We start from the raw sequence: 17863 nt of genomic DNA, 5'->3' as shown, positions 1-17863 counted from the left end.
GGCGCGCCTCAATCAACGCCATCAAACGAGCCGAGTCCAAGAGTCGAAAAACACGCAATTCTCGACGCTAGCCATGTCTTTTCTGCCTATGACATGCATTATTGTGTGTTCTCTGGGCTGGCATTTGTCATGTGTCATTTATTGTTTGTGAGCCACGAGGACCCGACAAGCACACCATCAAGGACCAGAAGGGATATGAATTTAAATCCAGAAAAGAAAAAAAAGAAAAAACGAGTCAAACCTAATCCAAATCCAAGCGACACTCTTGCGCGTGCTGTGGGCACAAATCCGGCTTGCATTGCGCATTCAAGTGTGCCAGACGACCTTGTCAAATATGAGACCAAATACAACGACAGGTATGGCGTTGGGTGCGCATAAGAGAGACATAGGTTGAGATGAGGGCTGGTGTGGAAGATGTAAAAGCAAGGGGCAGAGACTTCCGGCCAGGCAATCGTTGGCTACATGCGCACTTACCACAAGGATACACGCCGAAGGGGCGGTTGCCCAACGGCTTGTGGCATGTCGCACAAGGACTGTGGACCGCCATGCAAAATGAGCATAATTTGAATCGAAATGAAATGGGGAAGAAACAACAGAGCCAGAATGCAGACACGCAACTAAATGTGATGCACAGATTACGTACGTGAGCTCGGCAATGCGCACGTTGCGATTGTGGTAGCGCAGTAGCCGCTCCTGTGTCTGTAGATTTTCTGTCTTGGCCAGGTTACGAGCCAGCTCTGTGCGTTTGCGGGTGGTCGAACGTTCCTTCCAGATTGAACGCAAAAAGTCTCCAATGTCACACAACTGACGCAGCGTCGTAGGACATGGTTGGGTTGGCCAAAGCAAAACGGAGGCATTTGGTCAGTGAGCAGAGAGCTGGGGAAATTTGATGTCGAGGCCAGAAAGCTCCGGAGACACACACTTACTCTCGTCTGCAGAGATAAAAGGTCAATGGCTTCGCGCGCGTCGACTTTCTATCAGAGTTTGACAAAAGATAGAGGTCAGACTTGGGATTGAGTTTTTGTGATCCAGATGCATCACCGTGGGTTATTGACGTACCGTTGCGTGCACCGCCAAGATCTTGAGAGATTCCTCACGATAAGTAGTCTTGAGCGCCTCCGGCGTCTCAGCTGGTGGCTCGAGATAGAGCTGCTCCAAGTCAACGGATGTTGTACCATGAGAGAGATGGGTTTGGTTGACATGTGCCAAACAGAAGTGTGCCGTTGACGGCACTCAAAGTCAAGGGTGGAAACCAAACTCACCTTGAGCAACATCATGAAGACTTGACGGCTCGGTCCCTCTGGAGCATACACATGAACGCAGTGATCCTCCGCTGCACGATAGTCACGCTCTTGATAAACGAGGATCTCGAGAGCCTCCTGGTGTCGTCCGATGCGACCAAACAGTACGGCCAATTCGATTTGCAGCAATTTAGCTAGACAAGCATCGAGGTGGCCGATTAAAGGTAGGAGAGGTAGCAAATCAAACTGCTGCAATGGAAACAAGAAAAAAAAGGAAACACCGAGGGGAGCCAGCCATGCTGTGCCGACGAGGACAAAAAAATGGTGGGGGAAGGAAACTCACAATCTTCCACATTGGACTTGATGCGTTGGATCACCGTGCCCGCTTCGTAGAGCTTGTTCGTCTTGAGCATCTGATAGAGTTGTTGACGGTAGGCACCTAGGACATTTCGGATGAATGGGATGGTACGTTACGAGTTGTGCGCGTGAGCATCAGACAATGCAAGCCTGCAAGGAAGAAAGAAAAAAAAAGAAAAAAAAAGAAAAAAAAGAAAAAAAAAAAGAAAAAAAAAAGAAAAAAAGAAAAAAAAAGAAAAAAAAAAAGGTGATGTGCAAACTCTTACCCAGACTGCCCGGCTCCATGCCGAGGTCAGCTGGTTCTCGGCGGTCTTGCTTGCACTGCTTGCGATAAGCCTGTTATGGACCGTAACGATAGCATGTTGTATAAAAAGGCCTTCCGTAAGCAACCCTCTCCAGGACAAAGTTGTGCGCCTGATTCAAAACTTTGAACAACCTTGGGCACGCACCTTGAGCTCTGGAATAATAAAGTCAAGGTAGGCGAGGGCAAGCTGGGTGCTGAGCTCGGGTGTCTTGTCCTTGAAGTCATCAATCACGCTCCGCAAGTAGAGAATCACAAAGTTCTGGATGGTAATGGCATCTTTATCAGCGGTGACAGGGCCTGCCGCGCGCGCCGGGAGCTGTGCTACTGTAGATTGCAGTGCCTTGCAAATCTTCAAATGGGGCACGCTGTGCTCCACGTCATCGCGGTCAGGTGTCAGAATAATTTCCATTGCCAATTCAGGATCGGACTTGAGGACATCTGGCAGGTACTTGAGGATAACGTCGATATCCTTGCAAGCCACCTCCATGAGGTAAGCGGCAACCTCGGTCACGCGCGCCACCTCATCCGATTTGGTTTTGGCATGAATCAACTTGAGGGACTGATCATGCATTTCTCGCGTTTTGTAGAGCGTAATCAGCTCTTCCGTCATGCCATGCTGTTCCAACAGTTGACGGCTCTTCTCGAGGTCGCAATGGTTGTTTGGGATGCGCATAAACGCCTTGGTCAGTGCACGCTTGCTCTGCACGGGTCGAGGCAAGCCAGGGCATGCAAACCAACACCATCCCAGTGAGTAGGTCAAAGAACCTCCTCTTCAGCATCAGCCCGATGTCGTTTGCGCAGCCTGGCTTGAATACAAAGGTGGCAAGATACAAAAGGGCCCAAAGTATGCAAAGTGGCAGGCGATCGTTGATTCCGTACCGGCACCTCCAGGTAGCATTGCAAGAGCATGGTGTCTGCCACTTGCAGGTCAAGTTCCTTTTGCTCCTCTGACAGCTCAAAATCCTGCTTGTTGTTGATTCGACGCTGTCGGACCTGGGAAAGAGGCCCAAAAGCAGAGCATTGATCAATGGTAGAGCGCGCACCACAGCGGAAATTAATGGATGCACGCCAATGAAAAGACGCACGTCCGTGAGAAAGTCTGCAAGGGCCACCATAGCAGCTTCCTTTTCCTTGTCGCTGAGATGCAGGTCTTGCGCAGGCTGTCAGATGCAATAGGTGCACGCGCGTATGTAAGATCGCTGGGATGCGACGTTGCCTATACCAATGTCATGACAGCGTTTATCTGTTGGTACACCCATGGGCCACCCGTCTGTCCTACCCTTTGCTGGTCCTGCACCATCCAATAACAGAGCTTCAGCGCCAGCTTAATGCCATTTGGCAACCTCTTCAGCTTCTCGAGGCCACTGCAGAAGGGCAATGTTGCGGGGTAAGCATACTTGCCGAGCAACTTTGACAAGCATGCTCCAGTATGCAGCACAATAAACAAGATATACGTACGCGTCAAATTTCTTCTCTCGGAAAAGCGTGTAGCCGTATTTCTGTTGAATGTCGGCCAGACGTGTGCTTTTGGCGTCTTGCGAGACATTCATCAAGGGCTGTGACATCGATGAGGGTACCAAAGCATTGAGCGTGAGTCGGAGTTGCATTTGCTGTCGCTCTGACTCCCCGTGCTTCTTCAGAAAGACGTGCTATATTCAAGGACAGAACGCCAGCGCACCGCTAATTGCTCCGCAAGCGGCCAGTTTTCTGACAGGCAAAGGTTCTCCACCTAGCCAGATGCAACGTTGTGTAAGCCTCAAACAGTTCGCGACGGCCATTGCTCCAAGAAGCCCCACGACTACACCGGTGGCCTCCGTGTGACCCACCTGGATATCCAGCGGCACCATGGCCATCATGACACAGCTATGAGGCAAGGCGACGAAGACATGCTTGTCCACGGTCATGAAGCGTGGCTCATCGGTAAACTTGATTGTTTGAATGTTTGATGTATGTAGCTGCCCCTCGAAAGGCTTGACATGAAACCCTCTGCAATGATTGAGCAGGACATTATCAAGCAATTCCAGGATGAGGTTGATTTTAGCATACAGAAGGCATGGTTGATGCCTGTCGGTTCGTTCAGAACTGATATCAAAGCACGAAGGGTGACTTGGTTGATGTGATACGACCGGATTTGGCTGTGCCGACACGTACTGTGAACTGATGCCAACAAGAAACGGTTCATACACATCTACGATGGCAGAACAATGCACACAACAATCAGGTACCTGCACCAAACAGAATCAAGCCACAAGTCGGGCTGCACGAGATCGGGCCTTTGCCGCGCACACACCTGCGGTCTTGGGCATTTGCTTCCACTCGATGCCAAATTTGTGGGGTTGACTTTGGCCCTGGAACTTGCGAAATATTGTGTTGATGGTCCTGTCAATGCAGATCATCCGTTGAGAGCAGCAGCGCTAGCAAAGCCTTTACGCCATGATCAAGCAGCGAGCTCGGGCCGAGCCCATTACGGATTTGCACTGGCTGCCATGAATGCTCACCCTTGCTCTTCAACGCCAATGATGTACTCGTGGTCTGGCAGGGGGACCACAAGGGGTTCTGGAGATGTGGTCACGTTTTGAAGCACCTGTGTCCGCCCCATGTTCTCCTCGTCCAACTATGTACATGAGTGCACAGGGCGCATGATTGGACCCGGCGGGTGAAGGAGAGAAAACAGAAGTGAGTTCATGGGCGACAAACGTATCATGCACTCGTTTCATTGGCGACCAGTATACAGCCAGATGGGTGCCGTGGGTGTAAGATGAGCATGTATGGCGGGCACGCACGCGCATGATGACGTATTCGCGCTCCTTTCGAAAGCTGAGAATGATGTCGCGGTCGCACCATTCCACCATGGCAGGGACATCCGGCACAGCAAACTCCTAGGACATGGGGCAGAGCGGTGAGTGGTTCGATCTGAGACCTTGTAGCAGGTTGAAATAAGGCCGGCCGATTGGACCGATCAACACAACCAGGATAGAAACAACCTTGCGCATGGTGAGCTCGTGGTCTTTGACTTTGATGTACAAGATTGTTTTCTTGCGGATAGCTGCAATCTTAACAAGCATGCGCTCGCGAGGTGGCAGCTGGGCCGTGGATCGGTGATGGGTATCAGCGCTTGGGTCATTCTTGACCTGCAGTGTGCACAGCAGTAAGTGGACGAATTGGAGTGGAGCTCGATGCATTGGGGGGCTGACAGGAGGGGGCACACCCACCTGCAGACTAGCAGCGAAGGCAGTGATGCCCTTGTAACCACTGAGGCTGGATTTGAAGCGTCGTGTGGCCAGCTCAAAGCACACCAAAGTGGTATCCACCAGCACCAAAAGGAGGTTCATTTCCTTGATGGCCTTGACCTGGCGGATAGGACTGCTGGAGGTACCAGCGTGGGCTTCGATGGTGACGGGCGCCAGCATTTTACAGTTGGGCTGCTCGCCGTACGGCACGGGATAGTTTTCGATGGTATAAATCACGAGTTTGTTGTTGCTGGTGCCAAAGACCAGCTTATCATCTACGCGAGCGAGCAGAAGCGGTTGAGCGGTGAGCGGCAAATGGGAAGAGAAGAATTTGGATGACTGGGAGGAAAGAAGCATCGGTTGGAATCAAGAGCGCACCATAGCTGTCAAAGGCGGTGAGCTCAAAATTGGTGTGGTGTAGTTTGATAAACTCGTTGGCCTCAAAGGCCAGATGACCCGATGAGCTCTTTGCCATGATGGCCAGTTGCGTTGCGCGCGCAAACCTCTTGAGGTGGAGCAAAGAACGACAGCAGAAAAGCCGCTCAAGCCCTCTTGAGAAGAAGGCACTTGTCGATCGAGGGCAAGCCTCACATGTCCCAATCGCTGCCGGAGGTGGTGCGCGAAATGGAGGCGCCACACGTAGGAGCGAGGTCGATCGTTTCTTGTTTCGATGGCACCCTATCAACCTTGATTACCCCTAAAGGTAGCCAAGCCCGCTAATGATGCTTTGCTGACGGCCAACAAGCCAGCGCCGCGCTGTTTGCTGCTGCCGCCACCGCACTGACTCCAGTGCCGATCACTCGAGCAACAGGAGCAGAGAGTTCAAAAGAAAAAAGCGGAACAGTGCAACAAAGAAAAAAAAGTGGAGAGCTCGCAGAGAACGAAAACAGTGAGATGGCGTCTCTGTCTCTCTCTCTCTGTGTCTCTCCGTCTCTCCGTCTCTGTCTCGGTCTCTGTCTCTCCGTCTGTCTGTGGGAAAAGTTGGATCAACGGAGTGATGTCGATTGGAACTGGTGAATCGAGGCACGAGTCTCCACAGCACACTGTCGCCTACATTCTGACACCAGGGTTGGCTGATCCTAAAAAATCAGAAAGAATCCGCAAAGGCTTCGTTCTGCAAACTACATGTAACCAAAAATTTAATCTCATTCTCCTTCAGAAGCAGGTGCAGACTTTTAAATCAGAGAAGATACTATCGAGCGATGGCACATCCTTCAGGTGAGCGCAGCTAGCTGACACACATGGAACGTATATCATGTCATACATGATCGTTTTTTTGTGAGCGAGCCGCATGTAAGTATCCGCTCGAACGATGCGCACCTCTTTGATGCGGTCCGCGGCCGCCTCGCGAACCGCACATTGAAGGATGGGCAAGTAATCAGCAGCCATGCCGTCTGCGGGCAGCAAGTCCAACAAACGCGAAATATCTGCAAGAGAAGATCCAATTGCATGAGGGGTCCATGTGCCTTGAGCTGCATAACTCCTTGAAGGTTTGGATGGCTACGCGCGGCGAACCTTTTCGGCTCCGAGCGTGTTGATGTAGAACCTCTCGCCGTGCCTGAGCTACTTCTTCAAGCGGGACTTCAGCACGGGGCACCAGCTTGCTGAGTTGGCAGCCATCTGTTTGTGCCAAGCACGCAGCCAAATGACTGGCCAGTTCCTCCAGGACCTGAAGAGGGGCAGCACGCATGCACCGACTCATCAGCTGCCCGCCGTGCGCACGGTAAAAAAAAAAAAAAAAAAAAAAAAGCGCTCATCCTTGAAGTACGGACCGTCGAGTCGTGAGAGGCGTCATGCAGCCAGCTATGAAAAGCTTGAGCATGGCTCGCCAACAGACCAAGCGCGCCTTCAACAACTTGCCCACCGCGCAGGTGCGCAATGATGTTCAGGGCTGTGGCACCAGGACAACGGTCCTGCAAGCCTTCCATCACTCTCCTAAAAGGCTCGACGAGGGCAGGGCGCATTTGCTCCCAGCAATAGGCTTGCAAATGCCGCAATTGCTGGGAACAATTTGGGAAAAAAAACAAAAAAAAAAAAAAACAGTGAGGGAATGGGACTGGGACGCGATGAGTCTACAACAAGCAGGGCCGAGCACAGCATGCATACCGCCAAAGCTGAAGCACTGCCAGCCAAGCCATCCGTCCGATCGGGGCCGTATGGTGATAGGTGGTCACACCAGGAAGGGCGTGATGCCAAATCAACGGAGAGGCGCAAATTAGGTGATCTGTACACGCCCATGAGCACGGCATGGTGAGAGATGACCCGCAAGCTCTGGACTAGACTGGATAGTATCCATGGGGCGGAGCAGGGGCCTTACCCGGCCGTGTCTGGCGTGGACAGGATGTGCAGTTGCGACTCAATAATGGCAGCAACAACCACATCCTGATCGCCCGGAGCAGAAAGCTCCCAGCTTGGCAACAGTTTGGTCTATGATCACAATCGCTTGTGTAAACAGACGGAACGATATGCCCCTCACGGACAAACTCCCAAACAAAAAAGAAAGAAGACAGGCTCAACTCACGCGCAACACGTGGGGAGCACGAGCTGCCATTTCAAGCAAAGTCAAAAGTTGGGCTGGCTTGATCGCAGAAAGCAAAGGTTGCAAAAGCTCCTACGCCCCGCAAGCCAGGAACGAATGTAAGGCTTGTCAAAAGCACACGAGCTCGATGTATGCTCAAAATGAGTTTTGTTGCGACCATGCTCCTTTGTGCACGGGGCCCCACCTCCAGTACAGCATCTTGATGATGACAGGCTAGCAAAAGCACGCCTGGCGCGCCGTCGGCGCGCACAAGAAGTTTAAAGTGCCGTCGAAGCTGTGTGTGCCGCACCAAATCAAGGTTAGACCAATGCGGCGACAAAGAGACAGGAGATCAAGCTAACCGTCGGGATGAGCTGTGAAGATTTAATCGCTGAAAACTGCTCGACGGGCTTGGCCGCTGACGTCCACTCCAATAACACGCCGAGAAGCATGGCACGGCCTCGATGGCCTTCGTCGCTGGAGGCCAACAGCTTCTAAGCACGGTGGGACAATGACATGTCACTCTTGACGAGGCTGGCGTCAAACTTCCCGAGGGCGGCTCGACCGAGCAAGTCTGCCCCACCTGAATCGGCTGAATCTCTGACTCGGTCAGTTCTTGCCACGCGGTAGGTACCGCAATCGCAAATGCCTCCAAAAGCGCCTCAATGGAAACTGCGATACAGAGGTGAGGCGATGTATCACTAGAACATGGGGCCAACATTGATCTCACACCAAGTCGCACTGACCGGTCATATTGCCGACATCAAGGTGTTGAACGAGCGCCTTGAGCGCATCGAGCGTGGCACTGCGCAGCCAAGGGAAAACAAGACGGCGCGCAGCATGAGCCCAAATGTGGCCTGCCATGTCTCTTACGAGGTTCAAAGCCGCGCTCACCTCGATATGTGGGTCGTTTGCAGCGCAGTCAAAGCCGAGAGCTAATCCCACGTGCAACAGGTGTGAGAACAAGAACACAATGCATCAAGACGAGAGGCAAGGAAGGCGGTTCAAAAAGTAAAGGAGCCAAAGAACAAGGATGCCATTGCTGGAAAAGCGGTGCGTATACCAAATGACCAAGGGCTGCCTGATGTGAGTCCCCATTGAACTTGTCGCCAGGGACCAGCGCTTGCAACTCTGACAGTTGCACTACGCACAAGTAGAAGTAGAGCTGGTGAGACAAAGCCAGTCACCCGAGCAGCAAAGCCTTTGCTGGGCTTCCTTGAAACAAAGTCGAACCGTTGGATTGCATGGTCAAGAGCGCGGCACGGCGCATCACCGAGCCACTGCTGGCATCGTCGAGATATTGGAACAGCAATCGACAGTTGGTTTGCCACTGCAGCAGGCACATGAATGACAAACATGAGCGAATGCAAGCTAAATCTGAAAGTGTCTCCAAGACAAATAGGGCGAAGCATACGTGGGGTAGAATGCGGTGCGGATCTCGGAGCAGCTCTCCACGGAGAATCATGTTTGTGTCATGCAAGACCTGCACCGGGCATGTGAATGAGTCGAGAAGACTACCAGGCTCTCACAGCTGCTGCCATGATCCAGATTCAGCGACAGGACATATATAATAAAAAATAAAAATAAAAAGCGAGTAGATTGACCTGGAGAACGTTGGGATGGGCACGGGGAAGCTGCTGGGCAAAGTCGTGCAACTCCTGGATCAGGGTCAAGACCGGAGTGATGATAAAAGTGCTCAAGCGGCATTCCCCGCTCCTACCATTGGCACGCCAAAGCGACGCACAGTATGGGGCGTGGGAAAACAATAGCGAGCGAGTGAGAGAGCCAGGCAGACAGCGATAAAGACAGCAACAGAGACATGTATAGCGTGTTGGGTTGGGATACATTTTAGTGCCAAGAGCACAAAACTCGTCACCAAAAGACCACCCACTTACTCTGTAAAGGCCGATATGGTAAGACGCTCGGCCGTGGCGGTCATACGAAGGGGTTGTAGGGCGAGGCTGTCGCTCCCCAACCAGATTGACTCGGCCAACTGGTCGGGATGCAATTCAGTGCCATCAAGATGCAAGGCCAAAGGTGCTTCGGGTGTCAGAATATCAGGGGCTTGTCGTTGATTGCTGTAGGTATACAAGACGGTATTATTACCATGACAGATGACAAAAATCTGCGGCATCACGGTAATGCAATTTAGTGAGGGGCACCAAGGTATGCAAGCCGTTTTGTACGCACACCATTTTGCCAAACATGGCACAAGTGCGGGGAATACGCACACGAGGTCCACTGCACCAGATGGCAACGGCAGGGTCGGGCAGGGGATAGGTTGACTTGGCCAGGAGTTGGCAACCATTTGCATCGGCGGAAAAAATCCAAGCGTGGCGAAGCGACGGGATGACGAGAGTGCAATGCTTGGGAGAAGAGGCCGGGATAGGCGTTGCGCCTTGATTTGCAACCCTTTGCATGGCCTCAGTGGCAGATAGGTGTTGCCGTGCCGTAATGCTAACGGTATTAAAAGCCTCGCCGTGCTCCAAAGCCATGTGCAAAAGTTGACGCAGCGCCGTCTCACGGGGTGCGTCTTGTTCCAACCTGGTGACGAGATGCTCGGTGCATCTGCAATGAGGCCAAGCATGATCGATGATAACAATGAGCTGGTGCAACAAGAGACAAGAGTGTCATGCGAGCAAAACAGGAGCTAGGGCTGGAGGTGGTGCAACCAGCATACGTCATGGCCGTGGTTTCAAGGACGGCACGGCTGTTGTCATCTGGTGGCTGGCCCTCGATGCTTTGGAGTGGAAGAAGAAGGTGCTGGCTACTGGGTAAGGGAATAGATGTGCGGCCGTCGACTTGAATCGCAGTGACGGGTTGATGGTGGCGGCCAATGGCAGCAGGTTCATGGCTGAGACTGTAAACATAGAGCTAGGGGCGTGCCGGGAGTGCTGTTCATGAGCCTGCGCGTAGCAAGGCTTAAAGGCGCCGGCGCGGGTACTTTTGCACATGCATAAAAAAAACACAAACCTCGCGCACAGTCTTCCGGACGACGAAGATGTCACCAAAGAGGTGGACGGCCAGGGGCGCAAAGGCCATATCTAACCGAATGGTTGGAACGTACGGGAGAGGCCAGTCGGAGAGCGGGTCGGCCTGGACGCGCTGTAGATGGGATTCGGGAAGATCCAGGAAGACGAGGCCGTCATCGCTGACAACAGCAACACGGCCAGTCGCCTCACAACTGCTGACGTGGTTGGCCACGGCCGGGACGGGCAGAACCGAGTGGGAGCCATCGATTCGGTATAACAGGACCAGGTTACTCTGCATCCAGCCACGGCGATGGCGCGAGGTCAGGTGGCGGGAGGTCAGGAGACGCTCAGGAACGGAGATCAACAGGCGGTGAATATGGGCAAGGTAAGACATGACATACCTCGCCGGGGCGGGCCTCAATGGTGATGATGGCGTCAAAGCTGCGAACGACGTGGAGAAAGAGGATTTGACCATACTGGGCGGTGATGGTACGAATGACGGGCGCGTCGCCCGCGACTTGCTCCGCATCGATGCGGAGGCGAAAAGAGGAGCGATCAGGCGCCCAAGCAGTGAGGCGGGAATTGGCATCCAGCGGGAGTCGCGGCGAGTGGGCCAGGTCCGGGTGATCCTTCATGCCATGGCTGCCGGGCCCTGAAGAGTCTTGATCCTCGGCCCGCAGCTGAACAAACATTTGCCCCACATTCTTCATGGTGGCGGCAGTGGCAAGGTGGTCCACTTGCGCTGCCCTGGAACACCACACCAGAAAGCCGGCCGCCAGAGGCAATGAAATCAACGATGCACGCATGCACGGGCAGAACGTGAAGCGATGATGAGCGGCCAAGCAGAACTGGCCAGAATGGAGAGCCGACGAGACGATTCCAAAAAAAAAAAAAAATTTTTAATCATAAAGAGGGGGACGTTAACCGGGAGGCAACACCACTGGAGCGAGGGAAAAGACGCCAAGGAGGCAGAGGCAGACACAAAGCACGGTCACCACCAAAAGGCACAGGCAAACGCACACGCACACGCACACGCAAAGCAGTAGGGAGAAGAGGAAGCGCAGCACGGGTGACGGACCAGCTCGCTCACTCGCTCACTCGCTCACGGCACGACCCGATTTTAAATTATGCCAAGATTAACACCCCTCCATTCTTAATACCAGGGTCCCTGAGGTCAAGTGTGAGCTTTATCACACTATGCTTCAACCAAAGCGTGGGAGCTTGATCAGCTTGGGAAATTTTGAGTTGGTGTTGGTTTTTGAAGTTATTTCGGTAGAAGATGCAGACTTTCACGCTTTTGCTTTGAAAGAGTTAATATAACTTGTAGAGAAGATGAAGCGGTTTATTGAGAACATGTCACGGTCCATGGTGCTGGTGATTCAATTTGCAAACACACAGCTCCACAACAAGAAAAAAATTAAAAAAAAAGACAAAAACAAAGCGACGACGACGACGACGACGACGACGACGACGACGACACGCGCGCGCGCACAGCTTTTGCGGCTTGGAACCGTTCTGCTCTGGCTGCCAGCTGCTGCACATTGGACGTGAGAAGGAGCGCGAATGCAGCGGGAAAGAGGCTGCGACGGTGTTGGCACGTTTCGAGAGGGTGTCTGGTGTGCAAACAGGCCTGGCCACGGGGCCTTGAGCTAGGTACGGGTTTCTGACCGACAGCAACAAGGCCGCCATGGCCAGCGGAGAGGTCCGGGGTAGCGGAGCGCCCGGGAGCTGGCGGTTTGCTTGCAACAGTGCCGCTATTCCTACTCGCAGCATGCATGATCCAAGCTGGGACGCCACCCCCGAGGTGATGACGGCCTTTCGCCAGCTTGCTGAGGTTATCTGCCCCATCCTTTCAAGTGCGTGCCGTCGCTGGCTCCTCCCCATGCACCCCACCAGGCCGTGTGTCTTGCGCCTCGCCATTTTTTTTTTTTTTTGGCGACCGGCTCGAGGCCTTTGAGGTTATATGCTCACCTTTATGCGCTTGTCAATAGGATGTAAACATCGGTGCCGACGGGCCAAAATCGAGGGGTCCTTGGCCGCGCTTGAAGCCCTGAGTGCACGGCTGCGAAGCCTCTTGCCGCGTGGCGCAGTGTCTCGCGCCACCTTGTCTGAATTTTGCCATGAACTTTTGCACATGGCCGAACACTCCGGCACGGCGACGGCGGGCATATCAGCTTCCGCAACCGCCAGCATGGACGTGGGTATGGGCATGGGCATGTCTGCAACCAATGCGCGTCTTTCGCTGCCCCAAGGGCCAGCAGCAACGTTTCCATCGACCATGCCACGAGCCCCGATGCCACCAGCGCAGCTACCAGATCTCCCACCGCTCTCACCGCTGCGTCCGCGCGCCACGGGCTGGGAGGATGTGGATTCCATGTATGTCGACCCCGAGTTTCGCCTGGCCACGGTGGGGTTGACCCACTTTTACAAGCACCGCACCATGGAGATTCGGCTGGCCTTTGTGGCGGGCTTTCGCGATGCGCTGGCGGAAATCTTGCAGCTAGGTGACTGCACCAGTGGCCGCCTCGTTGGGGTGCTTGACCTCGCGGGCCTCCTCGACACTCTGCAACAGTTTGCGGCCGAGATCACCGCCAAGTTTGGCTCCATCTCGTACGTTTTGACAGACTGGCGGCCCCGTGTCCATGAGGGTGGCCTTTGAGCTTGAGCGTGCAGCGTCTTGTTCTATTTTCTGCGATCTTGCCCTCCAAATGCAGTGCTTTCTCATTGCTCTTGTCTCGTTGGACTTTTGGGATTTGCAGGTTGGCTTCATTGCCAGAGCAGGATTTGGCATCCTTTGCCCAGAGCCTCTCAGTCAGCCCCACCGAACACGGGCCGGGTGGGCATGCGGCAGCACGTGACCATCGGCACCATGCACGCCCAAGCGCCGAGCCGGGCGTAGTGCGGCACCATCACGGCATTGCCAAAGACTCGAGCGCCACCTCAATACCAACTTCAGCCAGCGGGCCGGGGGCTACGGGCGAGGATGATCGTGCAAGCTCAGCAGGACCTTCGTGTGAGGCGAGTCGGAGTGCGAGCAGCCTTCAGCAGGCCAGCCCGTCTTGGCAGGAGCTTTTCATGTTCGCCGGGGGCAAGCGCCAGCACGAAATGGACACGGACAACGATGAGCCTGAACGCGAAGTCCACCCCCTCACGTCGACTATTCCCCCCAAGCGAAGCAAGCCCATGCATTCCTAAGGATGCCAATCATTGGTTTCGTTTTGTTTTCATTGGCACCCTGTGTGACCTCTTGACTCCTTGCTATGCGCTCTTTATTCCTTTTCTCTTTGTTTTTGCTGTGCAAAAATGACCAATCACATAATTAGAGACAGATACACACCCTCTTGCAGTGGTTTTGCAGTTGTGCGCAGACACTTGCCGAGTTAAAGTCTATTCGACTAGAGTAGTGCGCATTGGGATGACTTTATTCAAGAAAGACTTAAAGAGAGATGACAATGGATTCAGGTTCATCTTCAAGAGATTAAAGTTGCCGGAAATGGCAGCACGCAAAAGACGAGAACAAACCCTCTGAGGGCGCTATGTAAGAAAGCAATAGAACGCGGAGCTGGTCACGAGCACAGGCGGACACGCAGTGTCAGGCGGGATAAAAAAGGAACAAATTTCAGGCTTCGCCAGCAGCCAAGATGACGAAGCAAATCAAAAAAAAAAAAAAGAACATGACACGACAAGGATGAACAAGGAAATTTAAAAGACTCGCAAGATTTTTTTATTCCACCTGAGCAAAAACAGGAAAGATGACAGAGAAAGCTGATGCTACTTTGTACGCATACACACACACGTACAACAGACGGACAGACATGATACACACTGAACAGAACAGAGGGACGGGTTACAAGCCGGGAAGCTTGCCGCTGGCCCACAGTTGGTTGAGGACACGAAGGGCATCCGAGACAGCGCCCTTGGTTTCGTCAATGTGACGCCGCAAGTGCTCGTTGCGCTGATCCAGTTCACGCATGGTGAAGCGCTTCTCCTTTTGTGTCTTAATCTTGCCCTTGGATGACAGCATGGGACGGGTAGTAGCAGCACTGGTCGAAACGACGTCCTCATGAGTCTTGGACGGCTGTTGCCCTGAGCCACGCGCCATGGCCCGCTCGCAGAGCGTGGTGGTCGTTTGCGAGGGACGAAGTGAGCCCGGTGCCGGTGCCGTTGCCGAAGGCGCAGTGGCCGTGGATGTGACGACGGGGGAACGGGCGGGCGCGATGAGTGAGTTTAGGTCAAAGTCAGAGTCGAAATCGAGGAGGCGCTCGAGGCTAGCGTCCATGCGGTCCGAACGAGCGAGTGAGGCCGACGAAGTCAGAGGCGCCTGCTCCATGTCGCGCAGAAAGGCTGACGACACCATGGGTGAACGCAAGACCGGGGGCATCATGTGATCGCCCTCCGTCTCCAGCAGACCATAAAAGCTGCCGTTACCGGTGACCATGGCCGAGGTTACGGGTGCGCCGTACATGGATTGGTGTTGCTGTGTCGACTGCGTCTGCTCCACAGGAGAGGCGGGTTGTGACGGGCTCAGTCCAGTGCTGGAGCTATCCCAGTCACTGTACTCCAACGGCTGCAGCTGGTCCAGCTCCGGGTCACCGACGGTAAAAGTGACGCCGCTGGCGCTGGCGGCCGTTGAAGCCTCGTGCAGGGTGGTGGCGGGCGGGGGCAGGATGCCCCCGTCCACCTGCTTGGCCTCAAGCATCATCTCAAGGTCAAAGCCGGGTTCAGCTAGGGTCGACTGGAACAGCTTGAGGATGCTGTTGGCGTTGTCGGCGCTCAGGGGAGCGGGTGTGGGCGCTGAGGTGGCAGTGGTGGTCGGGGCCAAAGGCACTTGAGCCGAGGCAGCAGCAACAAAAGCAGAGTCGGTATCAGAGTCAAAGGCGCTCAAGTCGAGATCGTCAAGACCGGAGAAGCTATCGAGGAGACCGGCGGTGCGGGACAGGTCAAGGCTAGCACCAGAACCAAAAGGTGATCCAGGACCACGCAGGACAGGCACGTCGAGCTCTTGCAGTGACTCGGACGAGTTTTGGCGGTTGTTCAGGGTTGACAAAAAAGACAATGTGGCGTCAGACGAAGTTCGTCGCATAGCAGAAGACAAAGCAGCTAGGGCAGGGATGGAAGCCATGATGGCGGTTGACGAAGTTATCGGAACTGGGTTACGTTAGCAGCTAAAAAAACGGAAAGCGTCTAAAAGGGCAGCGGGGTGGAGTCGCCAAGAAGAGAAAGGGCAGTGCGACCAAACCGGTGAGCTGCAGGCGATGCGCACACAGTCAACAGAATGGCAAAAGAAAGAGAGGGAGCAGCCACGACACAGCCGATACAAACAAGGACCAGATCTCCCATAAAAAAAAAAAAAAAGCGCATGGCGCGTGCACTGCAGCTGCAGGCGGTCGCCACGACACACACACACACACACACCCACACACAAGAGCACGCACAAACGACGACGTTGAAACGTACTGAGGAGATGATGACCTTTAGAACAAAAGTCGAGATGTTAGAGCAGCATCTTGAAAACCAAAACGGCAGGGGCCAATACACACTAGCGTGTATGTAAGTGTTTCAAGCAAACAATACAATACAGGAAAGGGGGAACAATGCTCAGGGAGGAGGCGCGCAAGGAAAAGCGAGTGGCAGCGCGTTAGCAGGCCATGGTGAACCGGTCCAACAACGAATGACAAATCAGCTCAACGTGGGGTGCAAGAAAGGAAAATGAACCATTCCCTTTGCGGCCCCGACTCAAAGAAAGAGAGAGAGAGAGAGAAGAGAGAGGGAGGGAACAAAGGGAAAGACGTGACTAACACGATGGGCGGGTAATTGGTGTGTAACGTTGAAACGTTTGGTCATGAAGTCAGAGGCAAACCGGTCTTGAGACTGGTTCTTCTTCCTTATGTGAGGTGGCTTGATGTGGTCCTGCATCATGCCAAAGGGGGAAGAGAAGGGCAGAAGGTGTAACTGCAGCGAAATCTCAAAAATCCAACGAAATGGGGCGCATGTAGCTGTCGCGTGCAACGTGGTGTAAGTGTGCTATTTCGGGGTGTATCGCCTAATTTTAGAATATGCTCCTCCATGTTGGGCGGCACGAGGCTGGTTCGAGGTGGTACGGGGGTCGGGTCGAGGCGTGTATGGGGTTGTATGGAGGTCATTAAGAGGTCATTAAGAGGTTGTCCGGGGGTGGACGAAAAGCCGGTTTTGTGTCTGCGCATTGTCATCACCATCATCGCATCTTTCAACGTCACGTCACAGATCACAAAGAGGCGACGTCGATTGGGTAGACGGCATAAAACATGATCAGAGCAACGGGCCAGTTCCCTTTTTCATCCCCACAACATCATGCATGTCCAGGCCACAAGAGCGACTTGACGCCAAAAACAAGAAAGAGCTGTTTCCACAGGCCAACCAACGCAAAAGAAAAGGCGTTTAGTAGGAACGACCAAACATGGCCCAGTAGAGAGAGGGCTTGTCGCAGTCGGGGCAGATGCACTTCTTGCCCTTGGCATCCGAGGGCTGCTTGAAGGGGATGCAAAGGGACTTGGCTCCCATGGCCGGTGCCGTGGGATCGGCTGTCGGTCGTGGCGAAGCAAGTATAACAAAATCAAGGGTTAAAAAAAAAACCCCCCAGACAGCTGCCCGACCCTCTACGTTAGTTTGCTGCCTCGTCGATGGGAAACAAACGGGACATGCACGCACCAGGATTGGAGTTGACCGAGCTCTCCTTGATCTTCTCCTCGCACTCCTTGGCCCCGCAAAAAGGTGCCAACACCATGCACTTGTCATCGAGCAATGCCTTGAACTTGTCAAAGCTGTGGGGCCGAACAGAGGTGTCCATGTAAGACCAAGCCACCAGTTTATGTTTTTGTTTTTTTTTTTGTTTGTTTGTTTTTTGCCCCGTTGCCCACTGTGTGTAGCGCGGAGACATGCCCGTACCTCTCGGTTTGCTGAAGGTGAGCATCCCGCTCCGCCAGGGCCTTGGCGAACATGGCCTCGTGCACAGCATCCAACGCCGCCTGGATCGACAAAGGTAAGAAAAAAAGGTCAAGCAACATCGGCGTGCGGGGGCTCTGCAAAGGTCAAGCGAGGCAAGGGTCGCAACATACCGGAACGGCGCTCTCCAGATCTGCCATGGCCATGGTGCTCTTCTCGCCGTCCACACGGCGCACCACAACAATCTGCTGCTTCTCGAGGTCGCGAGGACCAAGCTCAATACGCAATGGCACACCCTACGCGGACAGCGAAAGGAGTTG

General features: G+C 53.7%; 4 protein-coding genes across 4 annotated transcripts; 1 reads left to right on the top strand and 3 right to left on the bottom strand.

Annotated features, from left to right (window-relative positions):
• Positions 1 to 182: 182 nt before the first annotated feature.
• On the bottom strand, positions 183 to 5607 carry MONBRDRAFT_31360 (uncharacterized protein; the record flags this gene model as incomplete). The annotated part of the gene is made up of 23 exons (XM_001743158.1): positions 183 to 324; positions 475 to 533; positions 644 to 804; positions 927 to 974; positions 1060 to 1149; positions 1263 to 1435; positions 1585 to 1680; positions 1865 to 1934; positions 2048 to 2602; positions 2782 to 2895; positions 2988 to 3062; positions 3182 to 3266; positions 3361 to 3458; positions 3480 to 3551; positions 3581 to 3631; positions 3729 to 3888; positions 4054 to 4090; positions 4193 to 4281; positions 4401 to 4516; positions 4686 to 4781; positions 4887 to 5033; positions 5115 to 5407; positions 5511 to 5607. 23 exons carry the CDS (start codon positions 5605 to 5607, stop codon positions 242 to 244), a joined length of 2865 nt encoding a protein of 954 aa, XP_001743210.1. The 3' UTR covers positions 183 to 241.
• Positions 5608 to 8259: 2652 nt separating this feature from the next.
• Positions 8260 to 11428, bottom strand: MONBRDRAFT_23205 (uncharacterized protein; the record flags this gene model as incomplete). Its single annotated transcript, XM_001743157.1, has 10 exons — positions 8260 to 8351; positions 8397 to 8455; positions 8545 to 8585; positions 8714 to 8793; positions 8884 to 8980; positions 9255 to 9366; positions 9546 to 9775; positions 9843 to 10218; positions 10718 to 10914; positions 11024 to 11428. 10 exons carry the CDS (start codon positions 11426 to 11428, stop codon positions 8260 to 8262), a joined length of 1689 nt encoding a protein of 562 aa, XP_001743209.1.
• An 881-nt stretch (positions 11429 to 12309) lies between these two features.
• Positions 12310 to 13817, top strand: MONBRDRAFT_36037 (uncharacterized protein; the record flags this gene model as incomplete). The annotated part of the gene is made up of 3 exons (XM_001743477.1): positions 12310 to 12478; positions 12614 to 13232; positions 13382 to 13817. 3 exons carry the CDS (start codon positions 12310 to 12312, stop codon positions 13815 to 13817), a joined length of 1224 nt encoding a protein of 407 aa, XP_001743529.1.
• A 246-nt stretch (positions 13818 to 14063) lies between these two features.
• Positions 14064 to 15785, bottom strand: MONBRDRAFT_36036 (uncharacterized protein). The gene has a single exon (XM_001743156.1). It carries the CDS (start codon positions 15742 to 15744, stop codon positions 14470 to 14472), a length of 1275 nt encoding a protein of 424 aa, XP_001743208.1. The 5' UTR covers positions 15745 to 15785; the 3' UTR covers positions 14064 to 14469.
• Positions 15786 to 17863: the final 2078 nt, after the last annotated feature.

The sequence above is a fragment of the Monosiga brevicollis genome, genomic scaffold (assembly GCF_000002865.3).
Source record: "Monosiga brevicollis MX1 MONBRscaffold_3 genomic scaffold, whole genome shotgun sequence".
NCBI classification, from domain to species: Eukaryota; class Choanoflagellata; order Craspedida; family Salpingoecidae; genus Monosiga; species Monosiga brevicollis.
The sequence above is the reverse complement of the archived record's forward strand: the minus strand, read 5'-3'. Positions and strand labels throughout refer to the sequence as shown.

Bases quoted from the DNA above. Each gene is read 5' to 3' on its own strand.
- MONBRDRAFT_36036 (XM_001743156.1), bottom strand. From the start codon at position 15,744: ATGGCTTCCATCCCTGCCCTAGCTGCTTTGTCTTCTGCTATGCGACGA.